Below are 24,599 nucleotides of genomic sequence, written 5' to 3'. Positions count from 1 at the left end.
GGATCTCATCCCTGACAAGTATCTAGGACAGGGTTTCCCAATCTTTTCAGGTCGTGACCCCCAAAATATAGGTGCCAAAAACTTGCGACCCCCATTGTGCCTCGATGTAATAAAATGTTGCTTAATAATTCATTTAGCTGGTCTGCAGAAAATTAGCCTAGCTACATGCACCTGTGGCTGTTTCCTGTGCTGTTATCAATTAACCGGCTGCTACTTATGCTTTTGTCGATATACAATATTTACAACAATGAGTAAAATATGCAAGGACCCCTACATACAACACTGTCCACTAAGCAAACTGTTCATTTATTTTATTTATTGAACCTTTATTTAACCAGGTAAGTCAATTGAGAACCAATTCTCATTTACAATAATGACCTGGGCGAAAAGGCAACACAGGTGGCATGACAATAAATAAAAACAAAACAAAAAACAGAGAGGACATACAGAGAAACTTAGAAACAGAACAATACATTACAAAAATATGACAGGAGTGAACAACTTAAAAGCAACTTAAAAGCAAGTGCAGGGATGTTGAGTTATGGGGTGTAATAATTTTTTGTTCATGCTGAAGCTAGGGGGTCCATAATAGTCAACTTTACCTTCTTCATTATTATAATCTATCTGCTATTGTGCTGTAAACATTACACTCTGAGTGTTACAATGTTACAATGTTACAATGTCATTTAGCAGATGCTTTTATCCAAAGCGACGTACATACGAGAACAAGAACAACACAAGCAAAGATCTAGACAAGAGGAAACAAGATCAGTAAGAGTAACAAAGTGCTTTAAGTCAATTTGGATGCAGGTTCTGCCAAGCAGTGTGAAGGCAATGCACAAAAGTAAGTAAGGAATTTATTTTCTTCTTTTTTTTAATAAAATAAGGAACATCTACAATGAAGCAACCAAACCATTTAAGACCTTCCATTATCATCATCAACAATTAACATCTCCACAATAATGACCAAAGTACCAAGTGATGGGTCACTCCAGAGCTGAACACAGATTCCCAGAGTAGAGCAGGACAGTGTGAGTCAACTGTAGCTGGAAGACATGATCTGCCACTGGGGACAACAATGGAGAACAGTCTAGCTAAGTGCATAGTGGTTCCTAAAGAGCTGGGTCTTGAGCTGTCTTCTGAAAGTAGAGAGGGACTCTGCAGATCGAATGGAGTTGGCCATTGTCAGGTGAATGGGTAACCTGTATGCTTGGTGTGTTCGCAGCAGGTTTCAGGGCTTAAAGAATGTCATATTTAGCCACACTTAGAGACTCATTATGGCGAAAAATACAACAGCTGTTCTTGTAAAAAGATGGTTCATTAAATGTGAACATTTTCAGAATTTACTTTACTTTGCACTAAAACAAAGGGGAAAAATTTGAGTTTTTGTTATTTATAGGTTATGTTATGATTTTTCTTGTCTGGCCCACTTGAGATCAAATAGGACTGTATGTGGCCCCTGAACTGAAATGAGTTTGACATCCCTGCTTTAAACTGAATGGAGCCTGTATGGTGGAGAAAATAACCTGAGGGTGGCAGTAATGCAACATCCCTGATGCAAACTGCAGTAAAAGCCTCCGTAGAAGAAGAAGAAGAGCGGAAACACTTCTGGCTTCTGGAAAGGCGGATCCCTCTCGGCTACTTTGGCTCTCTGAACTTCTTCTGGGGCTGTTTCTGCCTCCTAGTCTTAGTCCAAATCCAACGAAAACATCTTTAAAACAGCAACGTATCCAGTGGAGACCCGGGAGCGTACTTACTGCCACGACAGGGAGGATTTTCCGGCTCTGCGGTTAGCTCGCTAACTTTTAACGCACTAGCATCTAACTTCAAACCCGCCCTGCAGTAACAGGGAAGCAGCAGCTGCAGCACCTGAGCTAACACAGGAAGATGGCCGATACTGACTTGATATGGGCATTGAAGACTGGGGACCTGGAGGAGGTCAAAGCCAAGATGGTGACGGTAAGATAACTGTGATTGTACTGTAACTGAACAAGTGGCTGCATAGCTTACACAGACGGGTACTAGTCGGGGTAGCTAGCAGCTAACGCTCCCTGGAATTGGGGAAATACTTAATAAATGGCGAAATGTTGGCAGTTATTGGGGCATTTTGACCTGCAGCCTGGTGTCAGCTTTAATGCACGGAGCCTCAGCTGTGTGAACAAGAGAATGGGTGGTGTAACACAATTTTTGGAGACTTAACACACGTCTGAACGCCATGTTAGCTGCCGTCATACAGTGCTAGCATACTCCACATAGAACAGGTAGTGAGTTTTGTCTTTGTTCTACCCTTTAGCACAGTCAGGATTTCCCTGGTGGGTCTGGTTTTAGCTTATGTCTATGTCTAAATAGAGTAGCAAGCGTCACTTTCCTCAAGGAACAACCTGTTGGTAAGCTAGCTAGGTGGGACACTGAGAGTACACAGCTAACGTCATGTGCATTGCAACATGTATTGTTCACATACATGCTCGTTTGGTGAATTTGTCCTTATATCTGTGTAATATGAATTCTGTTGACCTGCTTTGGGGCGAGTTTTGCCAGTTAGGGAGCTTACAACCACACCTGCCAGGCCTCCAGCTAACATTGGTGGGCGGGGGTCTCAGTGGAGGAGCTGGAGGCCCGGTTACAGCAAATCCCCCCGAAGCTAGCCAGCATAATCTTTCTAGGAAGACGTTAGAAATGTGTGTAAGTGCTTATTATGCCATACTGATTTCACAACGTAGCTTGAAGTTCCCCTGCTCGTGTAGAAAGAACTAGAAGTTTGTGTTCATACCTAGGTTGTAAGGACAGCACCATATTGAGGTTTTCTTTTAGAACTGATCAGAGATGAATGCCACAAGTGCTCCCTGCCTGTGAAGACAAAAAGTGAAAAGCTTCTCTTTCTGACTGGCTGCAGTATAGGTCACAAACGCTGCCACCCTGATGTAAACAAATAGAGCAGTGGTCAAAGTATAGAACTATAAAACATGTCAAATGTGTTTCTGTCATTACAGTAAGTCCGTTTCACCCTGATAACTATCCAAGGTATCTTTGAAGAAGTTTATGATTTTAAGAAGATGATCCATTGACAGCTCTGTTGACAGATGTGGCTCATGCAGCACAATGTGCCGGATTAGCAGAGCAGAGGGGGAACGACGACACAAAATGTCACAAACACTAAAGCCCAGGGTCCACAGGATGCATCGCGTTGTGTTAAAGCTGTGTCTCGGGAGCGTGCCCCCACACCGCTCCACCAGAGATATGGTTCAAGTCTATTTAGGACGGAGCCTGCACCCAGCATGCGTCAATATGCACAGAAAAGAACGACCTGGACAGGAAGTCAGGCAAGAGGATCACATGCAACATCCGCCAATTTTAAAATAAATCATCATATACGGACTCCCTACTTTTTAAAGTTTGTTTAGATCAGAAATTCCCATCGATTATGGATGAAAGCTACAAACAGCCACATATCGGTGACCCATGTCGACTACAACAGGACTTTAAGATGATAACTGTGTCAGAAGGTAACAGGACAACAAAATAGAGCCGAATTACTCATAATAAACTCATCTAAACCTGCAAAAATGAAACTTTACAGTTATGCAGCATACTCAGCGATGATTAAAGCAAGGAAGTAATGGAGCACCCTCCAATGAGCAGAAATTCAACCACAGAAAGGCTCTGTGTCCTGTTGTTTGTACGTGGTTCTCTCTATACTGCACCCAGATGATCCTGGCTGCTCTGAGCTGGCGCTACGCTCCCAACACGCGTCCTGTGGACCAGGGCGCGTGCCCTCAGACAGAGACTCTCGGGGTAACACGAGTCATTGAACTGTCCATAGCCATAAGCATATGCTTAGAAAAGGAGAATCTGCCCTGCTGTGGACTGGACTGGTCTGAAGGATCTTTGAGATTGTAGCAGTCTGTCAAACGTGTCTGTTTTGTTTAGCAGAAAGACTGTGACATCAGTCCTGCTGCTCTACCAGCCAGGTCACTTCTGTGCATGCTTTGACTACCAGAGCAATATGTCAGCACCTTTGAATGTGGTGTTGTTGGCTTCACGTCTACAATGGGTAGAAAGGAAGGTCCACATTGATTATACATCAATATGTCAATCAAGCTTTATTGATATAGCACCTTTCATACAAATCAAATGCAATTCAAAGTGATTCAGAAAAATAATCCAAATAAAAATCTAATATCATGACTAAACATAAATAGCGTTGCAAAGGGGTGGAACATTTCTGGTTAGATTCCATGGGAAGTTAAGCTGGGAATTTTGGAAATATTCCAAATTGGAAACTTTCCATGGGAATTAACTAGGAATTGAGGGTAATTTACTGGAGAGGTATCATATCCAAGCATAAAGAAATATTTATTTTGTTATAAGCAGACATCCATCCAAAATAAAACAATTAACACAGATTTATCAGTAAGTAAAACTTTATCAAGTGTTAAATATTTTAATGACGTCCAATTCTTTCATTGAAGAACAAAAACATGAATGTTGAGTTAAATATTACTCATCCCCTCGACCCAACCCGTTCCAAAATGAACAAAAATGCAATACCAACAAAGTCCAATTCAAAATATCAAATGAAAACAGCCGCTCTCCCTCCAAAAATGTCCCATTCAACATGCAAATAAAAAAGCATCTTCTTGCATGAAAACTTGTTGTTTTAGTCAGGATTATGCTACAATATATTTTTCCCAACTATATTTAAGTTCCCTATGAAGAGCCAACTTTCAATTTAGTAAATTCCTTGTATATTCCCCATAAATTCCCGTTAATTCCCATGGAAAGTTTCCAACTTTGAAAATTCCCGGAATTTTGCAACCCTAAACATAAAGCAGAAGTTGATATAGAAGTAGAGAATAATGCACACCCATTGCAACACAATGTATATAAATAAACCACAAAGGGAAATAGTTAAGAATTAGTAAATAAAAGATAAAACATGATTAGTTAAGAATAGGGCTAGGCGATTAACGCCAACGAAAATTATTGTGATATAATTTTCTCAATGTAAATATAACAGTATGTAATTACACCCCCAACCATTGGGAGTGTCAAACTGAAAATTTGATATTTTATATTAATTTCAAATATTCTTTTCATGTTTCCAGAGGCTTTAAGGTCCTCTTCCCTGTAACTTTCCATTGGCTGTATCTGAAGTATGGATAAGACTCTACTATAAACCTAATATGATAAATGATTGTGATAATGTTGTCCATGTTGATGTTAGACTTTGGATACCATTAGATGAAACAGCCTATCACACAGCAGAAGTAGCTATAAAGTCACTCAGTGTGCAGGTTTTTCCATGCACATAATGTACACTGGTAGTACACGCCCACTTCCTACTACTGCAACGCATGGGCCAACCTGCCAGTGCACAGAGTAATGTCCTCTGGGGGGAAAAAAAGGGTGGAATGAAGGCGCAAGAAAGCAACAGGAAAGTGAACTTCTCTTGAGCTTGCACATATTACTGGAATCCAGCCATGATAAATTATAGAAGCTGCGCCTTTCGCTTCTCCTGCTGGCACAGGTTCCAAAGTCTGCTGTAGGAATCAGGATGGAGGGATTCAATTCAAGTGATAGTTTCACACTCTGAAAAGAGGCAAGTTTGAATGTGAATGTAGAAATCCAGACAAGGAAGGGTGGGGTCTTTTTGGAGTGTCATGTTACAAACACCAGAATTACAGATTAGATATAATCTCTGCTCTACACACTGAAGAATAAATAGCATCTCCTAAACCCCTTTCACACATGCACAACCCCCCCTGGAAAGTTCCGCAAACTGCTGAGTCTGTCATCCTGTCAATCAATCAATCAATCAATTAATCAGACTTCATTTGTAGGGATGTTTCAAAAATTCGGCCACCGAAAATGGCCCAAAAGTGCATTTTCAGTTTTCGGCGAAATACTTTTATCACCGAAACAACACGGCCGAAACAGAATTTTGTGATGAAAAAAGATGCAAAAAGCGTTTTCAGTTTTCGGCCAAGAACCCCAGCCCGACCCAAAACCCATCCCACAATCCTAAGCTTAGGAACATGAAATATGCAAAAAATGAAATAAATCAATTAATGAAAATAAAAAAGAAGTTGCTGAGCGAACTCAGAAAACGTGCTATGATATCTTAATGAGTAAACACTGGAGATCAAATAAGATGTTTAAACAACACAGGTAATTAACCTCACCAAAATAAAATAAGTTACTAAGATATTAAAACACTAAAATATTAATCCAGTAAAATAAACTAGGATGCTTTACATAAAAAAGTGACCACAATTTTAACTAAAAAATATATAAATAAAGTAAGTTGAAGTAAACTTCTATAAGTAGGGCTGGGCGATAAAACGGTAACGATAATTATCGTGATAAATATTTTCTCAATATAAATATAACAAATGTACAATAAAACGTTAATATATTTAAACCTGCAATTACAACCCCCAACCATTGGAAAGGGTGGGGGCACTAGTATGTCTTAGATCAGGGGCGTCAAACTCATTTCAGTTCAGGGGCCACATACAGCCGTAGTTGATCTGAAGTGGGCCGGGCCAGTAAAATCATAACATAATAACCTATAAATAACAACAACTCTAAATGTTTCCCTTTGCTTTAGTGCAAAAGAGTACAAGTGCATTCTGAAATCGTCACATTTAAGGAACTTTTTACAAAAACAGTATTTTTCACCATGATGAGTCTCATAGTGGGCCAAATATTTGACTCTTTAAGCCCTTAAACCTGCTGCAAACACATCAAACACACAGGTTACCCATTCACCTGACACAGAGTGTAATGTTTTCTGCAAAAGAACAGAGATTATAATAATGAAGAAGGTAAAGTTGATTATTTTGGACCACTCAGCTCCAGCATGAACAGTTTGCTTGCTGCACAGTGTTGTATGCAGGGGTGTAGAGCTAGTGTTAGAAGTTAGTGGATCATTTTTTAGTGCTCTTAAAAAAAAGTCCCTGAAAAAAAACGCCGTTAAGGTGCGCTCCGTCAGCACTATGATTTTATGCGACCCCCAGAGGACAAATTTGAAATAGTAGTTTCATTTATTGAAAAATTGCAGTTAATGTCTTCTCTGTAATTTTTTCCACGGGCCGGATTGGAACCTCTGGCGGGCCGGTTTTGGCCCACGGGCCGCATGTTTGACATCCCTGTCTTAGACGCTAGTTCCACACAACATTAGAGAGAAGAAGAATTCAGCATGGAACAGCCAATCATGTTGCAGGGTGAGAGGTAGGCGGGGCTTAAAGACGTTTTGAGTGGAATGAAAACAGCTGAAGCGAGCGACAGCGACACTGAAGAAACCGTGAAACCTACCAGCTCAAAGCAGAGTGTAAACATGCTGGTCAAGAAAGGAGAAGACAGCTTGGCTATTTACTCGACTACTAAATCCCAGATACAAGCTAACAAACCATCTGGTTTCTTTAATCAATTTTCTTTAGTAAAAATGTTATCTTTATTACATATTTTTCAATATCGCCCAGCTCTAGTTATAGAGATAAAACTCAGTTGAAAACAAGACTAAAAAGGCAGGTCTTGAGCTTGATTTAAAAAATGTTTAAGTCCTCCTCCTTCACACCTTTACCCAGCCACCCCTCCGCCCCTACGTCAAACAGACTATTTAGAGATGTGAGAGTGCGTCTAATAGAGATGATGTCCTGCTGTGAGGTGCACGTGTGAACTCTACATGTGTGAAAGGTGCTGCAGTTGTGATGATTTCCCTCCATAGATTTGCATCTCAGGCTTTTTGTATTTGCTCTAGTTGCCTCAGGGGAAGTGGATAAACTGACCCCATCATCGCTACATCAGATGTTTTCATACGGGGGTTTAAAGTACGAAGATTCAACTTTATATGTGACAGAGCACTATTCTAATATCCAGTGTTGGCTGCCAGTTTTTGAAGTGAATAAATGTTTTTTGTCTCAATATGTATTCAGACCAGTACTTAGAAAAGCCTCAGTTGTGTTTTTTTTATTTCTCTGTGTAGGTGTTTAACTTGAGGGAAATTCAGCGCAGACATGAGTGTGTATGTGTGTGTGTGTGTGTGCCTTTGGTTTTTGTGGCAAGGTAACGAAATAAAAAGTGGCCTGTGTGTTTGATATTCTTGGCTGCAAAGTTTCAGTCACTGAGTCATAGTGACATTACAAGTTTCCACTTTCACGACCCCCCACTCCTCCCATTTCCGTCTCTAGATTTGCGATAGCTCTGTGTTTATTAACTCCTGCCCTGTTGATGTGTTGTCTCCTCCTCCTCTTCCAGGCTGAAGATGTGAACCGGACCCTGGACGGAGGGAGGAAGCCCCTGCACTACGCCGCAGACTACAACCAGTCGGACGTGGCGTTGTACCTCCTCTCTAAGGGAGCAGATATCAACGTAAGAGCTACAACATATCGCTGTCTCTTTGCATTCATTTGTATACTGTCGAGGCTTTAAATGACCACAGTGATAACAGTGCATGTGTGGGCTTATTGTCATAGAGCAGGTCTATTGTTACAGTCTTGATGTTGCACTGTAACCTGCTTGATGGATGTCCAGATTCATGGTTTTACAATTTTTTTTTAAGTTATATTTTTTGGGCTTTTTTGCATTTATTGATGGGACAGCTGAAGAGAGACAGGGAATGTGGGGAGCAGAGAGAGGGGGAGGACATGCAGCAAATGCGACCTCTCCAAGGACTGTAGCCTCCGAATGTGGGGCGCTTGAACCGCTAGGCCACCAGGGCCCCATGGTTTTACAATTTTAGCACACCACTATTTGTATGCGCTGATCAGATAAACTACAGGTAAAGCTGGGCAATATTAAAAAAGATGTTATCATAATAAAAAGTTGTATATCGGTTTATACCTATAATTATCACCATAAATATCAAATCATTATTTCATTTGAATTTAAAGGCCGTTTTAGATTATCGATTTTTATTTTCTCAGATTGAGGTAATTTGCATAACTTGATTTAAATTTACAACAAAGATATATCAAATTGCATACTGTGTATCAGTTTATAGAGTATTGTTTTGAATAGTGCACTCCCCTTCAAGATTAGTAAAGGCTGATTTATACTTCTGCGTACACAGCAGGGGCAGTGTGGTCTCCCTGATAGCCGATGATTCTAGGCGTAGTTACATTTTGGAGGAGGTTCATGTCAGGTACTTGCGTAGGCCTCTGCAAAGGTACGGGAACTACACGGACATCCGGCGTAGGGTACGTTGTCGATTTGACGCAGATCAAATCAGCCTTAAGGGTTACAGTTGGAGTGATGTTAGCGCCCCCCTCCTTTCCAGTGGATGGGTTGTGTAATTACATGTTTATTTATATAATTTTTTTATCGAACATTTGTAATATTTATATTGAGAAAAAAAGTATATCACAATAATTATCCAATCCAATCCATTTTCTTTATATTGCACATTTTAAAAACAACAAGGTTACCAAAGTGCTGCACAACAAATACAAACAGTAGAAATAAATAATAGTAAAATTTTAACTTGGGTGGGGAGCTCATTCCACAATTTAGGAGCTACCACTGAAAAAAAAAAAATAGCGTCATGGAATTATCGCCCAGCCCTAACTACAGGTTATTTTGCTTTCACATTTCGGCCCAGTTACTCCACAATATTCCAGAAAACACAGATCATTCCTTTAATTTCGTATGTCCTCCATGTTTCCTTTGACCCCTACATTAGGCATTAATGTCACTGTTTAAACTGAAGCACCATGGCTGTTAAATCAGGTTCATGATGTGCTGTTTCATCCATTGTCCACTCTCTCATTCAACCAACGTCTCAGCTTTCCAGACCGCACATTAAGCCTGACTCGCCCCCCTGAGCCTCGACGGTCTCCTCTGATGTTGTTGTACTAGATTGATCCGTATCTCTGTCAAAACTGAGCTGGATAGATAATGAACAGAACAGATGACAAGGCGTAGATTGCTGGTTTCTATTTGAAGATGTTGCATCACGTTAGCAAGGTTCATCTTACCCCTTGCTTGAATTTGCTCACGCTGACATTATGTCATAGGATCTTCTGATCTGGGCTTCATGCTCAAGTGTTAAAAGTTTGACCACCAACAAGTCCTTGGCTGGTCCCTAATCCCCCAAATGTTTGCCCATTGTTCAATTTCTCTAAGTAAGTGGCTTGGGTATTGGATCATGAGGATAAAAAGTGTTGTTAAAGAGAAGTTTGCTTTATTATAAAATGTGGGGAGGACATGAGAAAGGTAAATACGTTTCTGATCCTCTCATCAACTAACCATGCTTCCCTGACTCCCCTCACAGGCCACAGACAAGCACGGGTTCACTCCGCTGATCTGCGCCTGTTACGAGAGTAACGTCGCCTGCGTCAAGGTCCTGCTAGAAAAGGTTAGTACTCTGCATCTACATCTGCACGCAGAAGTGGCCTCTTGTCCTTCACCCACTAGTGCATGTTGCAGTGTGAGACTGTGCTGATGAGGTAACTCGCCGGACAAAAGACCCTTTAACGCATCCACGTGGAGGCCGTGCTGGAATGTTCATACAGCATCACACGGTATTGCAGCTCTTCACTTGTTTTGTGTCTGTGCTGTTGTTCATTCAAAAGGTGCCCAGGCCTTTCCTCAATGTGTGTATACATCTCGCCATCCTTCGCCCCCCCTGTCCTCTCACAGTTGTTTTTGCTCCAGAAGCATCCTAAATGCTTCCTCAGTCAGACAGATAGATGCGGACGTCTGCACACACAGTCACAGCTGAGAGGAGGCAGACGACACCGCGCCAGGCACAGCTGGTAGGAATGTAAGTGAATAACAAGCATTCTATAATGAATGCCCAATCTTACCCATGTCATGCAGCAGGAGAATACAGAGTTTTTCAACTCCATCATATTTAAATAGAAAGCCTCATTTGTTAGTGGTGGAGCGTATTTTTGGAAAGCTTCGGCGTGCCTTTTCTCGCACGTCTCTCCTGATGTAGATGCACACCAGTCATATACGAGTATCTGACAGATCTCATCTTGACTGCTGGGGGTGTTTCACCTCTGGACAAGTATGCCAGACTGCAGAGGAATGTATGCCCATGTGATTAATGAATGTCACACCAATATGGGCCACAATGGTAACTTGTCTTCCAGAGTCTCTTCAGTCTTTGTCTCTGGAAGACAAAGACTGACTCCTTCTGGAGTATTGTTAGACTAAAACAAGAGAGTGCACCCCCAGCTTCCTGATTTAATGTGAGTTTATACCCCGTAAGATGTGGAGAGAGAGAGATACTGTCAGGACCGCACATCTATGTGATGAGGACTGTAGCCTCTGTACATGGAGCGCTTGCTCTACCAACTGAGCTACACCTGCGCCCCATAAGACACACTTTTAATACCTTTTTCCATCAACTAAATATGACCTGCATCTTTTACAGCGGTGCGGCAAATACACCAGAATGAAATGCAGAGAGGTATCTTACTGTGTTACAGTTTTTCAACCCTGAAAACGTCCCTCAAGCAAGCCACAACTTTGCTGCCCTAGATACACAGAGAGGCTGGCCAGTCTAGCACCACCACTTTTATAAGGTTATAATCATGCATTTAAAGAAAAACGCACAATCTATACTTACAGTTAATCAGGGGTCCTCTAACCATCCAGCACACGACCCCCAAAATAAAGGTGCCAAAGACTCACGACCCCCACTGTCCCTCGAATGTTGCTTCAGACTGCATTTAACTGGTCTGCAGAAAATTAACCATGTGGCTCCATTTTCATATGCGTTTGTTAATTAACTGTTAACTAACCCTAACATAAGGAGCCATCTGGCAACAAAGAAAGGCAAAATTATTTTTTTTATTTGCAAGGTTTTATTTCAAATTTAACTTTGTCATTTTTTTTTTAAATAATGGGTAAAATATTTAATTTTACATTACTAAAAACAAACAAAAAAAATGGAAGACATCTCATTAGTGTCTTGCGACCCCCCCAGGAGGTCCCGACCCACACATTGGGAACCCCTGGAGTAAGTAAATTCAATGAATGATGGTTCGGTCGAACATTCTTCTCATTTTTAAAGAAGAGGAAGTGGTGGGTGGTGTGAGTCTGGGCTAGTTTGTGGGCTATGGGTCTACACCTCAAAACAATTAAAGTTAGTGTTGGCTAAGCTAGGGATGGGACACGATTTACGAATGTTCTGATATCCGTTTGCTTAGTAAAAACCCAAGAGTTACTGCAAATAGTTTCTTATTTTAAAAGTAAAGTTTTTCATTGTTAACGCCGGTGTCTGGTTGTCATAAGGTATTCCAACCAGACGGTGGCTATAGACCGTCTCAACCCTCCTGTCACCCTCAAATTTCCTAACATCTTTTACCCTTGGGGTCAATTTGACCCCAGCAATTTATTCCTCCAGAAACTGATTGTTACCCAGGTTTATGTGTCAGGTGCTTTGTTTCTTTGTTGACTACCTAAATAGCCTTTAAATAAAATATACTTAAACCATAAACACAATTTAAAGCATTTAGAAAGACTTTATTTTTAAAACAGAACATCAAACTGCTGCGAGTTTGTCATGCTCTCGTTGGCCCTGCCTTGTTTCTATGTTATCAAATCGTATGACACAGGACACATCACTGAATGTCTTTAGAGACATGGTGGCTGGAAATATTATGTCATATAGTAAAGGTTGGCGGTTCAATCCCAGCTCCTGCAGTCACATGAGGAAGTGTCCTTGGTTATAGTGACCTCCAATATCATCCAAAACAACCAAAACAAATGTGTAAAATGTTGATATTTCTTATGTTATATAAAACAGCTAATACAGCCTGGGGTCAAATTGACCCCAAGGAATACCGATGCGTAATTTTTTTTTTTTACAGGAAATTATAACATATCAACATTTTCATTTTATGTTTTCCCAGTTGTCCTCATTCAATTTGGAAAATTCATGAAATATGAAGCCAAAAAAATGATGTTAGTCCTTAATTTAGAGACATTAAACAATGAATGGGGTCCAATTGACCCCAAGGATAATAGGAGGGTTAAAGCTGCTTGCTAGCCACATTAAGTAACAGGAGAGGAAGAATGCTAACTGCATTAACTAGCCAAATAAAAAGAAAACATTAGCTGTAAAATGTAAACACACATGCCACGCTGCAGCGATTTTAGAGTTACTACTTCTACTTACTACTATCTCTGTTGCTAAAATTTGAGTAGAAGAAAAGCTTGTAGTTCAAAATCCATAGCTGTACTAAGTCAAAGAATGTCAATTATGCCATCTACATGGAACAACTTCAACAAGTACAGGAAAGACACCTAAAGGCTGATTTATACTTCTGCGTTGAATCTACGGCGTACCCTACGCTGGGGTCCGCGTAGCTCCCGTTCCTACGCCGAGGCCTACGCACGTAACTGACGTGCACCTCCTCCAAAATGTAACTACAAGTAGAATCGACTCGGACCGCAAGCCCTGTGATTGGTCCGCTCGGCGGCTTTGTCTTTCCTGCATTCACAGCACTTCCGGGATCCCGGACATCGGCCGCACATCGGCTGTGTATTTCATCTCCTCCTCTCTATTCTTCATGTAATCATGTCTGTATGATAAACAGCAACATGTATCAGCTGTAGATTAACATAACACGCTCTGAATCTCGTTGGAAAAGTAAACAGAGATCGTAGCGGGGCCGGAAGCAGGCGACCAGCTATCAGAGAGACCGCACTGCCCTCAAGGGTTTCGGTGGAGAATTGCTGCATGACACGGACCCATCAGCGCACAAGTATGTGGGGCTCATGTCCGCATCAGCCCCTGCTGCGTAGGGGAGATGCAGAAGTATAAACCAGCCTTAACTCTTTAAGAGACTCTTTTAGATCCGGGATCCCCAACAGTCCAAGTCTCCTGCAAACCAATACACAATCTGTATGTATGTGAGATAAAGAGGGATACATTCAGGAGCTGACAGTGAGTGAGCAGCTGTCTGTCCCCAGCCAAGCTAAATGAGGCAGGCTAAGTGATAGCTCCCCTACATACAGAGTCGTTTGACGATGGCAGCATCTTGACTCAACAAAAGCAACGAGAGGAGGGGAGGAGGCATTGACGAGCTAAGTCACACTAATCATTAGGGACATCTTTTTTTCATCACATATGTTCTATTCAAGCAGACTTTCCAGTTAGTTTACAGTTTGAACATCACTTTGAAGTAGACATTTGAAAAGAGGAAGCTGTAATCGACGTACGGGAAACACCGGTTTTTCAGTTAGAGAGACACTTAACACAGTACTCCACTGTTTACTTATTCCTGTTGGCATCAGCTGTATTAATCCGCCACTTTCATCAACACAACAGCACGCCTCGGCCCTCGCATCCAGAAGCCAACAGAGTCTCGTAAGCAATTGGCCAGCAGCTGGCCGGCAGCTGGCTACTGCTGTCAGCTGGCCGTCAGATCTGTTGGCTCGGAGATACACGGAAAGAAGCAGCTGATGCCAACAGGAAGAAGATGGCAGTTTAATATTCTGTAAGTTCCCCCTCTCTCAGACGTCATTTTTGGCAGGCATGACAGGCACATAACTGTAACTTCTATTTTACACCAAAGTGTTGTTTGGTTGCCGGAAGCTTTTGTGTCGTGAGATCAAGGACAAAAAAAAATAATAGACAAGCTCTTAACCTTATAGACTTAAATATTAATTTATATATATATTAATATTGTGGTGTCATATATTTCAGACATAAATATAAAGTAACAAAGTTGGAAGTCCATACTAAACGTGTGAAAATTTTCGCTAGATATGTATATGTTGACGTGTTCTTCAAATACCGCAAGATCTTCACGAGACCTTAATGGGATCTTAACGAGACTTGCTGAAATGATGAGGTCATTGCGTAAGGATCTCCTAACTTGCAGAGCCTTATTCCTACGGGGACAGTAGAACAGCACAGCCCCTGGCAATATGTGAGGAACATAGACTGTATAAAATATTGACGTAGTATCCGTAACGTCACCCATCTGTTCCTGAGCGCTGTTTTGAAGCCAATCGACGGGGGCAGCCATATTGGAAATGCGGAACTCAACCAGGCAGAGTGTGACGTAAAGGGACGGAGTTTGAGCCTCCTAGTCATGTCTTTATTTGGGCAAAAACTTGGAATCTTAATATCTTGTGAACCGTCACGTTAGAAAAAATTCACCCCCTGTACAGTTTGTGCCGATGGAGAGATTAGCTTCTTCTTCGTCTTTTTCCCATTCATGTCTATGTGGTTTCCGGTGTTTCTGCAGCCAGCCTCAAGCGGATTCTCGATGTATTGCAGTTTATAACACTTCTGCATGGGCTTCATAGTTTGAGACCGGAGGTTGCCACTTGGTAAGGAAACAGTTTGCCTAAAGCTCCGCCCCCAACAGGCCTTCAGAGGGCTAGCCAATCAGAGTGAAGGGGGTTTGTGGAGCGGGAGGGGCCTTAAATACCTCTTTTCGACCAACGTGAACCGGATTGTATTTCCTGGCTGGTGCTCGCGCTGGTTTGGAGCTGGTTGAACTAGTGAATCAACACAGTACCCGTTTGTTTTTCCACCTGCTCAAGCCCGTGGAAAAGGCACGTTGTGACGTCAGATTTATATGACCGCTTTTCCCAGTAGCTCTAGCAGTGTGAACTTTCCCTCACAACAACAACGATGGCGGACAATGGCAGCTTGTCTCCTCGGCTGACCAGGGCTTTGCCTTGGAATCCATTAGTCTCTTTTATTTTTTCGCTGCAGGACAATGGCAGAAACATGTGTGGTTTGTGTAGATTCATGGCAACACTGCCCCCCGGCCCTCACCCCTGACATAAGCGGTTCTAGACCAGCAAAGAGTTGGAGCCGCTCTGGAACTGGTTTTCCCGGCTGGGAGCCTGTTCACTTACAGACGAAACACGAAAAACCAGTTCTCAATTGAGCGCCGGCTCCGAACCGGCCCTGGAACTGCCTCGGTCAAAAAGGGGTAAAAGGGACAGCAGCCAAAACAGAGGCTGAAATTAGGGCTCTCTAAAACACCAGTGTGAGAAAAATAGGGACTTTTTTGAGCAGTAAATGATGTAACACTACAATAGAGTTACTAAAAGGACAGTATACAGACTGAAAAAAGCATAACACCCCTTAAACAAGCTTTAACTTTCAGTAACATTCAAATTCGATAACGAGATGGTACAAACAAGGATTTCTTAGTTTGGGTGAGGGTCTCATTTTGGTTTTTATCTCTGCCTTCAAATGAAGATACAGTATGTCTACTTGAAATGAGGAGGAAGTTAACTTTGTATGGGAAGGTGTACTTAATAACACATCTGCCAAAAAGAACTAGAAATTAGATTTCAAGCTCGCATACTATCCCTTTATTAAGTCTTCATTATTGACTGCAGCCATCTCCCTTTATTTCCCCTGCCACCAGTCACAAAACCACAGCCGCAGTACTTCCTCCTCAAAGCCACGAGCTCTTCTGCATCTGAAATAGGCAGCTCTGCAAGCACCACCTCTGCATTGGATATTAAAGGCCCCTGGGTAGACCTTTAAAAAAAGCCTTTGTCTGTGGTATCGTACGAGACAAGGCAGGCAGCCATAGCTCATCTGAACAGGGATTACAGTGGAAGGCGAAGATATGAGGGAACCCACGGGTTCGCTCCTCTCATGGCTCCGCACTTATCCTCCGTAAGCACCATCAAGGATTAACGCCTAGATGCAGCCGAAAGGTCGTCAGTCACCACAGGGGCCGGCTCTCAATACATCCACCCTGTGCGGCTGTGAAAAAACCTCACCCCGCGTCTTAACACGCCATGAATGGATCGTCCCAAAGCCACACCGCTGACTGTGCAGCCGCATATCCACTCTGTCTGGCAGCACCTGTAGCTCCACAGTCGCCACACTGCAGTGGATAAAAGGATCCAGATGAGAATATTGTATTGTGACTATTCGTCCGTCAGGCATTCTTGTGTTTGCAGATAAAATAGCTCCGGTCCCCGAATGCATCATGGGAGCTGACTCTTGCCCTGGGACTGCATGCTGTGCTGTTGTTGGAAATGAATTATGAAGGACCGTTTCAGCCCGTATGGGTGATCCAGCTGTAAGATCCTGGCTGAGAGTGCTGACTAGACTCAGCAGAGACCGGCTAGTTAATTTCAAGTCAACAATAAAAGGGCACATGGTGGCACACACACATGAATACACACGTCCTTTTATTCTATGAGGAACTGTGTACGTGACCATTGAGTTGGAAGAACTGCCGAATTTTAATGTCAAGTCAGGTTCTAAACTTTACCCCCTCAGGTTCCCTTTATTACTGTGAATGTGACCTTAACACCAACTAGAGATTTTCCATCTATTCTCAAAGTATGCCACAAGTAAGTCTGAAAACTGCCGGATAGATATTATGTTAATGGTCTTTTTACCAACATCATTGATTTAACAAACCCCCCACTTAAATCTAGGAACAGGTCACACTATAAGCTTTTAAACACAGAACCTTCAGGATAGTAATCAAGCTATGACCACTAGAAATATACAGAATATGTACAGTTGTGCTCATAAGTTTACATACCCTGGCAGAATTTGTGATTTTTTGGGCCATTTTTCAGAGAATGTGAATGATAAGAGAAAAACGTTTCACTCATGGTTAGTGGCTTGGTGAAGCAATTTATTGTCAACAACTGTGTTTACTCTTTTTATATCATAATGACAACAGAAACTACCCAATGAATCATGAATTCTGCCAGGGTATGTAAACTTATGAGCACAACTGTACATTTTACATCATTGAAGCAAGAAAGTAGACATCTAATGAATTTGAACCTTCAAAAAAGTGATTATAATTGTTCGAAACTTCTTTAAAAAACCACACTGTTGAAGGTCACCTACCAAAAAGTTATGGTAGACTAGGGAAGTTCCAAAGCAGCTAATTTTCCTGATTGTTTAAACAGAAATTGAAATTACAATTGAAGAAAACACACAAAAAAAACCAGTAAAAATGGAGCTGATATCTTGTGACTTTAATTGCGATTGATGTTGTACAAAGGCACTGCTGACTCACTTTCTCATTTTACGCTCTGGCATAAAATGCACTCCATAGCCCTTGATAGAAGTTGAAGCCGGGCTTTATGTCCTCTCATTCATTTAAAATCAATAGAGAAGTGTTTTCTTGCTGTTTTTGTTGAGCAGACTTGACAGCCTGACAGCATTCAGGTCTTACTGTTTTTTACTCTGCTGCTTCGTCGTTCCGTTACTTCAATAGCATTATTTGCATTTACAAACTGTAGGCCGCAAACAATGCTATTGAAGTAGTATTTTCACTTGTTTCAAGAAAAAAATAGAATAAAAAAAGTCTTATATTCCGACCAACATCGTAATAATCTCCAATATTTCTCTCACCAGACATTTTGGCCGATTATATCTCAATCTGCCAATATCACGTGATACAAACGTAAATCCTGCCAATTAGCAATTCTTAATCTACATCTCATCTTTTTACTTATCTTTGAATAACTTCCTTTATTTTCAACTTTTCTAGCTTTTGTTGCTAGTATTGGACTTATATTGAATTAATCAAATGTTGTTGTCCCACTGGTTCAATAAATGAAGGTATTTTTATATAGCAGACAAATCAGATACAATTCAGAGTGCTTTACAGTCATTGAAAAAACAAGGCAAAACATACTACATATTTCAAAACAAACATGGATTTTGGAGAAGAGAATAATGAACACCAACAGAATTAAAATATATGTAATTAAAATGGAGTTAAATCATCAAAATAACAAAGAATATAAAATGTTAAAATAAAAACAAATAAAGGGTAAGGTTAAAATTTGAAGACAAGTACAGTCACTAAAAATATGAATACAATTGAGTAGGCAAATACTAAAAAAAACATGTAGTTAAAATAAATAATACAATAAAAGTAATTAAAATCAATATAAAACATTAAAATACAATTATGGAACACTACACAAAAGCCAGACTGAATAGATTTAGTTTTCCTCTTACCAAATCGTTAATATTTGACTGCTACCAATAGATCAAATGTCTTAAGTAAGCATTGCATTTTCAAAAATTGTAATCAGTCTTTGACCCAATATTTGACAAAACATGCAAAGAAGACCGATCAGTTCCTGACGCTTGTTGTGTAATGAACACATGATTCCCGCTTTGGCATGCTGGTTACATCACATTACAGTCCAGTGCTGCCTCGTTGCCCCATAGCCCCAGATGAGTTTATCCAGTGCCATCCCATGAGTCTGTATCCGTAACCATTAGGCTGTGTCTCGCTTCTCTTGAACTACACCATATGGTGTTCATGATGGGTCATTATTCAAGCTCGGGAAAGCTATTAATAGAGTCGTGCCATGGCTATGCCATGAAGCCAATGGGGATGGTATGGCGAGCGTCCTAAGAGATCTTAACTATATAGGCCAGAACTATTATTGTAACTGTACCAGTGAAGTCATTAGTGCTCCAGTCTTTGGCAAACCCTTAAGAATAAGAAACAGGTGTCATGTTGAGAAACAAATGGTCATTAGAATATCCCTCCACTTCAAATGTAGAGGCATACTTGAAGAGATAATTGTTAGTCAGCTAAGATGCCTTGTAGCAAGATAAGAACAGTGTTGTTGGCACGTTGGGATGCTGTTTCCTGTCATCTAAATTAGGTCTGTAGAGTCAGTTACTGGGTTTGGTCCTGAACAAGCTACTAATGACTTCCCCGGAGCTGAAGAAACAAGGGAGGGGGGAAATAAAGCTGCCTCCCTACTTCCTGTCCTCCCCCAATTTGTCCCCTGACTGCACAAGAGTGGAGAGCAGAATGATTGGTTGCAAGGTACTTGATATGATTGAGTCCAAAGTTCTTTGAAAATGTAAAGGGACGTAACAAATCCTTGATCTCATTTTTTTTCTTCTGGTTCAGCAGTATGAAGAAAGAAATAACTGAGTTGAAGGATTCTGTTTTTCACCCACGAACCCAACCTGTCCTACATCTCAGAGAATACTTGACCTGTTTTACAGCAGGCTCAGAATTAACAGCTCTCCAGCAAGAAATAGTTCCTCTCATAAAGCCTCTTGTCAAGTGGCAATTCTTAGTAACTATTTATGGATCATACAAGCAAGAAAAAGGGAAATGAGTTGTGTTATTTAGAGATGCTTGAAGTCAGATGGTGTCACCTTTAGACAGGGACAGGCTAGTCTTTTAAAGTTGGCTAACTGGGGGCTGGTAGCAGCTTTCAGTCTACTTCATTCAAAGGTGAAGTGTGCAGTAATTAACCAACACATTTTGTAACAATGGAACATTATACTCTTGTGTATAACATAGTGTATTATCACCTGAATATAAAGATATTAAACTTAGAATTAGTTTAATATATCTACATAGAAGCAGTTCCCCTTCCATGGAGGCTGCCATCTTGTCCTGCCATGTTCCTGCGGTAAAACGGAAAGGACAAACTAGTAACAACTGCATTTTTTTATTTAGAGAGTGGCCGTGCCTAATAATGCACTGGCTGGAAGTCGAGTTGAAGAAGAGAAAAGAGAAAAGTTGTTGTTGTGTTCTTAAGAATTTGTATTGAAAGTAGTTTTTGATGATTAAAAAACGTCCAGTGAGCTTCTTGTCCTCAAAACCATTGTTTCACTGCGGTGGGGTTGAGCAAGAGAGCGTTTCAATCTGGAATCTAACTGCTAGATTTAGCTAAATATTCCCATTTCTACAAACTGCACCTTTAATGGAGCATTCAGCAAGGAAGCCCTTGACTTCATCTCCCTATATTCATTTTAGTCCAAAGTCAACATAGCCGTCTTATCAGGAGATATCAAAGCCCCCTGCTGACATATCGATCATTTTCACGATAAATATCAAATCATTCTTTCATATCATTTTGAAGGCAGATTTTTTTCCCGCTCAATCCGCTCAGAACGTCTTTGAGCCCCGCCTACATCTCACCCTGCGACATGATTGGCTGTTCTATTATGTATTCTTCTCCTGTCTAATGTTGTCTAATCTTCTGTCTAGCGTTTAAATCTTATTAGCGCCCCCTCCGTTTTAAGTGGCTGGGGGGTGTAATTACATGTTTATTAATATTAAATTTTTAATCGTACATTTTTTATATTTATATCAAGAAAAATTATATCACCATAATTATTGATACGAATTATCGCCCAGCCCTAATTTATATTGATGAACATTACATCACGATAATTTTCGTTTTATCGCCAAGCACCTGACCTGACCCCAAAACTCAAGATTTAAAGGTGAAATATAGAATATATAGGAGTTAAATTGAAAGTTGAAGTTGAATTACAAGTCAAAAAGAGCTCTTCCTCAGTATTCTTACTTGTTGAAATGCACCTGTATGATCCTATAAAACATGCCCCTTCTTTTAAAATCACTTTTACTTCCTCTGATGGATCTTGGGTCACCAGTTCAGATGTTACACAACCAAAGTGTTGACAGGTGCACTCTTCCCTGAAACATGAAGTTGTAGTTTTCCATCTTTTTACCAATTAGAGATGCAGATCTGACAGGTTACCAGCTCAGCTCTGGTAAATCTCTCGCTCTGGACGTGCTCCGCTGCTCCTGTGGCACGGAATCTGCACCCAGACAAACCTCCTCACACTGCTGGGCACTCGAAGTAGGGCACATTGTTTTTGATGCCCTGCTTCTCCACGCAACAATAGACTCTTTCTGCCTGGGTTTTGTAAGCCCTTTGCTAAGAGGCTAAAGTTGGCAGGCCAAACAAAGAACAGTCTCTCTATACTTTCCCCCACTCCTCTGTTGCCCATTAAAGCTGTTGTCACTATATATGCATTCAACAAGCTGTCCGTCTAACTGTCTTGCTTTGCTGTGTTTGTTTTTAGTCTTGAGTAATCCACAGGCTTGCGTCCACTCCTATCTTTGTCACATTCATTCTTTTATCCCTCTAAGCTCAAATTGATTTGTGCCTCGGTGTCTGGGGCTTTGTTTTGCATGTCCTGTCTGGAATAAAGACAGGCTGACAGGCGAGTTATTAGTTTCAGGGTTGGAGAAAAGTAAGTGACAGAAGTTTTGTCATTAATGTTTTTGTAGCATAAGGTGCATTTCGACCAAGAGTTCCGGGGTCTTTTAGCCCCCAGAACTACTCTACCCTGAACCAAAAGGTTCCCGTGCGCCCCATTGTTGTCTGCGTTTCAACCGCGGGGCCGAAGCCTCAGGTAGATTGTGCAAATCAGGCCAGTGACGTATGGAGGAAATAAAATGCACTACATCACCAGACCAGTAGAGGGCAGTATGACAAAGACGAATGCCATTCATCACAGATGACACCACAGAAGAAGACGGACCTGCAGGTATCACAACATTTAGCCTGTTAGCATGGAAGAGACTCAGCTTGTGCTGTTTTAGATGGTGCTATATTTCACCACAGATGGATTCACTGGATCAACACGAGAGAGGAGATAAGCGCGAGTAGCAAAGATGTTTCAACACGGCTTTAAAATCCTTTTTAAGGCCGGGCAGAGATCGGCCGGTGTTTTGGTTTAAACAGCGACCCTGTTAACTGCCGACTTTCAGCCGGATGCGTCCCTCATAAATGTTTTTAGACGATCATTAAATACTTATCTGATGAGGCTATTGAATCTTAAAACTCCCTCTGTGTTTCAACAGCTGTGTAAACTCCACAAACAATGACATGTTCAGCTGAAGGTCTCCAGTTTATAGGGTCACTTTTAAAACCGTAACACCGGGAGAGTCGTATTTGTGCTGGGCTGAGAGAAGACTACTGTTACAAGCTTCTAAATCAAGTGAATCGCAGCTTCTTTTTTTACAAAACAGATAGAACAAATAAAAACAAATGAAAGAAAGAGAAATCAAGTGAATCAGAGATGTGTGATGTTTTTGTGGACGACAGGCGTAATAAAAACACTGCGGTTTATCTACCATTCAGACACGTTCAGCATTGCAGGCCCCGCCCCCCAAAGCCCCGGGACCTTTTGAAAAGTACTACCCCCCTAGCAGGGGCTTTTTAGGGGGGAGATTATCTACCCCTGAACTACTTTTTTGCCCTGGGTCTGTCGGTTGAAAGGCACATAGTTCCCAGGTAAAGTTCCTCTGGTCAAAAAAAACGCTGATACTAAGCTAGCTAAGGGTCTGTAGCTATATAAAAAAGGCCATTTTTGGGACCCCAAAAAAAACTGACGTATCAGACAGGAGGATCATGAATCGGCATGATTGTACTGATACCAAATGTCGATCACTGTTGTACATCCTTATCCAATCTTAGCATCTATTCACTTCATGAAACGTCCATCAATATGCACAGCTGCTCCTCTGTTGTGTCTGCGTTCATCTGGAGCACATAAATAAGCAGAATGAAAAAAGCACCACGCCAGCACTTTCGTCTGAACTTGAACTTTCGCCCTCTGAACTAAACTTCAAGATTCCAATCACCCTCTCTGTGCACGCCCGGCTCCATTTAGCTGCAAAGTGGGGATTGGACGCTTTATTTGAAGAGAGAGGCTATAGATCCAGGTCGCTGCTCCTCACCTTCACCCTCACTCGATGAAGTGGAGCTGGCATCACGCTGCGAAACAGACTTAACGCACCCTCTAATCATATTTAATATTCATGTCTCCCCCCCCCCCTCTCCTCCGCAGGGAGCTGACAAAGACCTAAGAGCACCGGATGGCGCCAGTGCCTTTGAAGCCGCAGCTGAGAGCGATGCCATAAAGGCTCTGCTCAAGTGAGAGACAGCGGTGTGGGAGGTGGCCGGACAGGTGGGTGAACGGACGGACAGATGGATGCAGTGGTCCCCTGACAGGAGATGGACTTGCCCCCCCCTTTTTAACTCAATCAACCTCTGTCTTAACACTGCTTTTGTCTGTTTGTTGGAGGTCATGTTGTCTGTCTGGTGATTTTCCTTTGCCCTGTTTGTATTTTCTTTTCTTTCCCAAGTTTTGGGATAGGATTCCCCCCTCCCCCCCTTCCTCTTGGCCTCTCGTCTGTAGCCATTCAACAGACTTGTCAGTTATATCTCCCTTAGGGACCAAACACCGAGGGAGTGTTCTCGCACCTGGATCCTAGACCACAGCTCAGACTAGAAAAATCACTCTGTAATGAAATGCAAAGCTCGCACTTATTTACACATTTGACGTTTGCCGTCTCCTCTTTAAACTGTAAAGAAACAATGACAGTAGATAGTAGTGTGTTGACATTTTTTTTACAAATCCATTATTATAAGTATTGTTCTGCCAGGGCTCAATCACATGAACAGTAATTGCACTGTACTATGCTAGATAGTTGAGGAGAAAGGTTGTGAAGTTTCATTATATACACCTTTCATTACGTGTGGCCTCTTCCTCGTACCTTGATTTTTTTTTTTCTTCTAACAGACCAAACTGTCTTTCCAATCCAATCATGAAATTTTGGTGGAAGTGTGTTGAGAGGGGTCCAGAGGTTAGGATTTAATTTTCTACTTGGCATATCACCTACATATCAAGTGTTTTTTGAAAATGTTACCTTGGTAAAGCATTACAAATACTCTGTAGACCAATCACCATGCTGGCTAACTAGGAAGACTTGAATGTTGCAATTTTAAAAAATCTGTTACTGAATCCATTTTTGAAGCAATGTTAACATCACACGAAAGAATAAAGAATTTTAAAAATGCGTTCATTTGTCATCCCT

At 41.4% G+C, this 24,599-nt stretch overlaps 1 protein-coding gene across 1 annotated transcript; it reads left to right on the top strand.

The window, feature by feature from the left end:
* The first annotated feature begins 1,558 nt into the window (after positions 1-1,558).
* On the top strand, positions 1,559-24,581 carry mtpn (myotrophin). The gene is made up of 4 exons (XM_034673770.1): positions 1,559-1,959; positions 8,260-8,373; positions 10,274-10,357; positions 23,570-24,581. The coding sequence occupies exons 1-4, from the start codon at positions 1,888-1,890 to the stop codon at positions 23,657-23,659; spliced, it is 360 nt and encodes a 119-aa protein (XP_034529661.1). The 5' UTR covers positions 1,559-1,887; the 3' UTR covers positions 23,660-24,581.
* Positions 24,582-24,599: the final 18 nt, after the last annotated feature.

The sequence above is a fragment of the Notolabrus celidotus genome, chromosome 21, assembly GCF_009762535.1.
Source record: "Notolabrus celidotus isolate fNotCel1 chromosome 21, fNotCel1.pri, whole genome shotgun sequence".
In the NCBI taxonomy this organism is placed as follows: Eukaryota; Metazoa; Chordata; class Actinopteri; order Labriformes; family Labridae; genus Notolabrus; species Notolabrus celidotus.
This window is presented reverse-complemented; position numbering and strand designations above follow the sequence as displayed.

Coding starts and splice junctions, on each gene's coding strand:
- mtpn (XM_034673770.1), top strand. CDS start 1,888: ATGGCCGATACTGACTTGATATGGGCATTGAAGACTGGGGACCTGGAG. Junction 1,960..8,259: donor TCAAAGCCAAGATGGTGACG/GTAAGATAACTG, acceptor CTCCTCTTCCAG/GCTGAAGATGTGAACCGGAC. Junction 8,374..10,273: donor CTAAGGGAGCAGATATCAAC/GTAAGAGCTACA, acceptor CTCCCCTCACAG/GCCACAGACAAGCACGGGTT.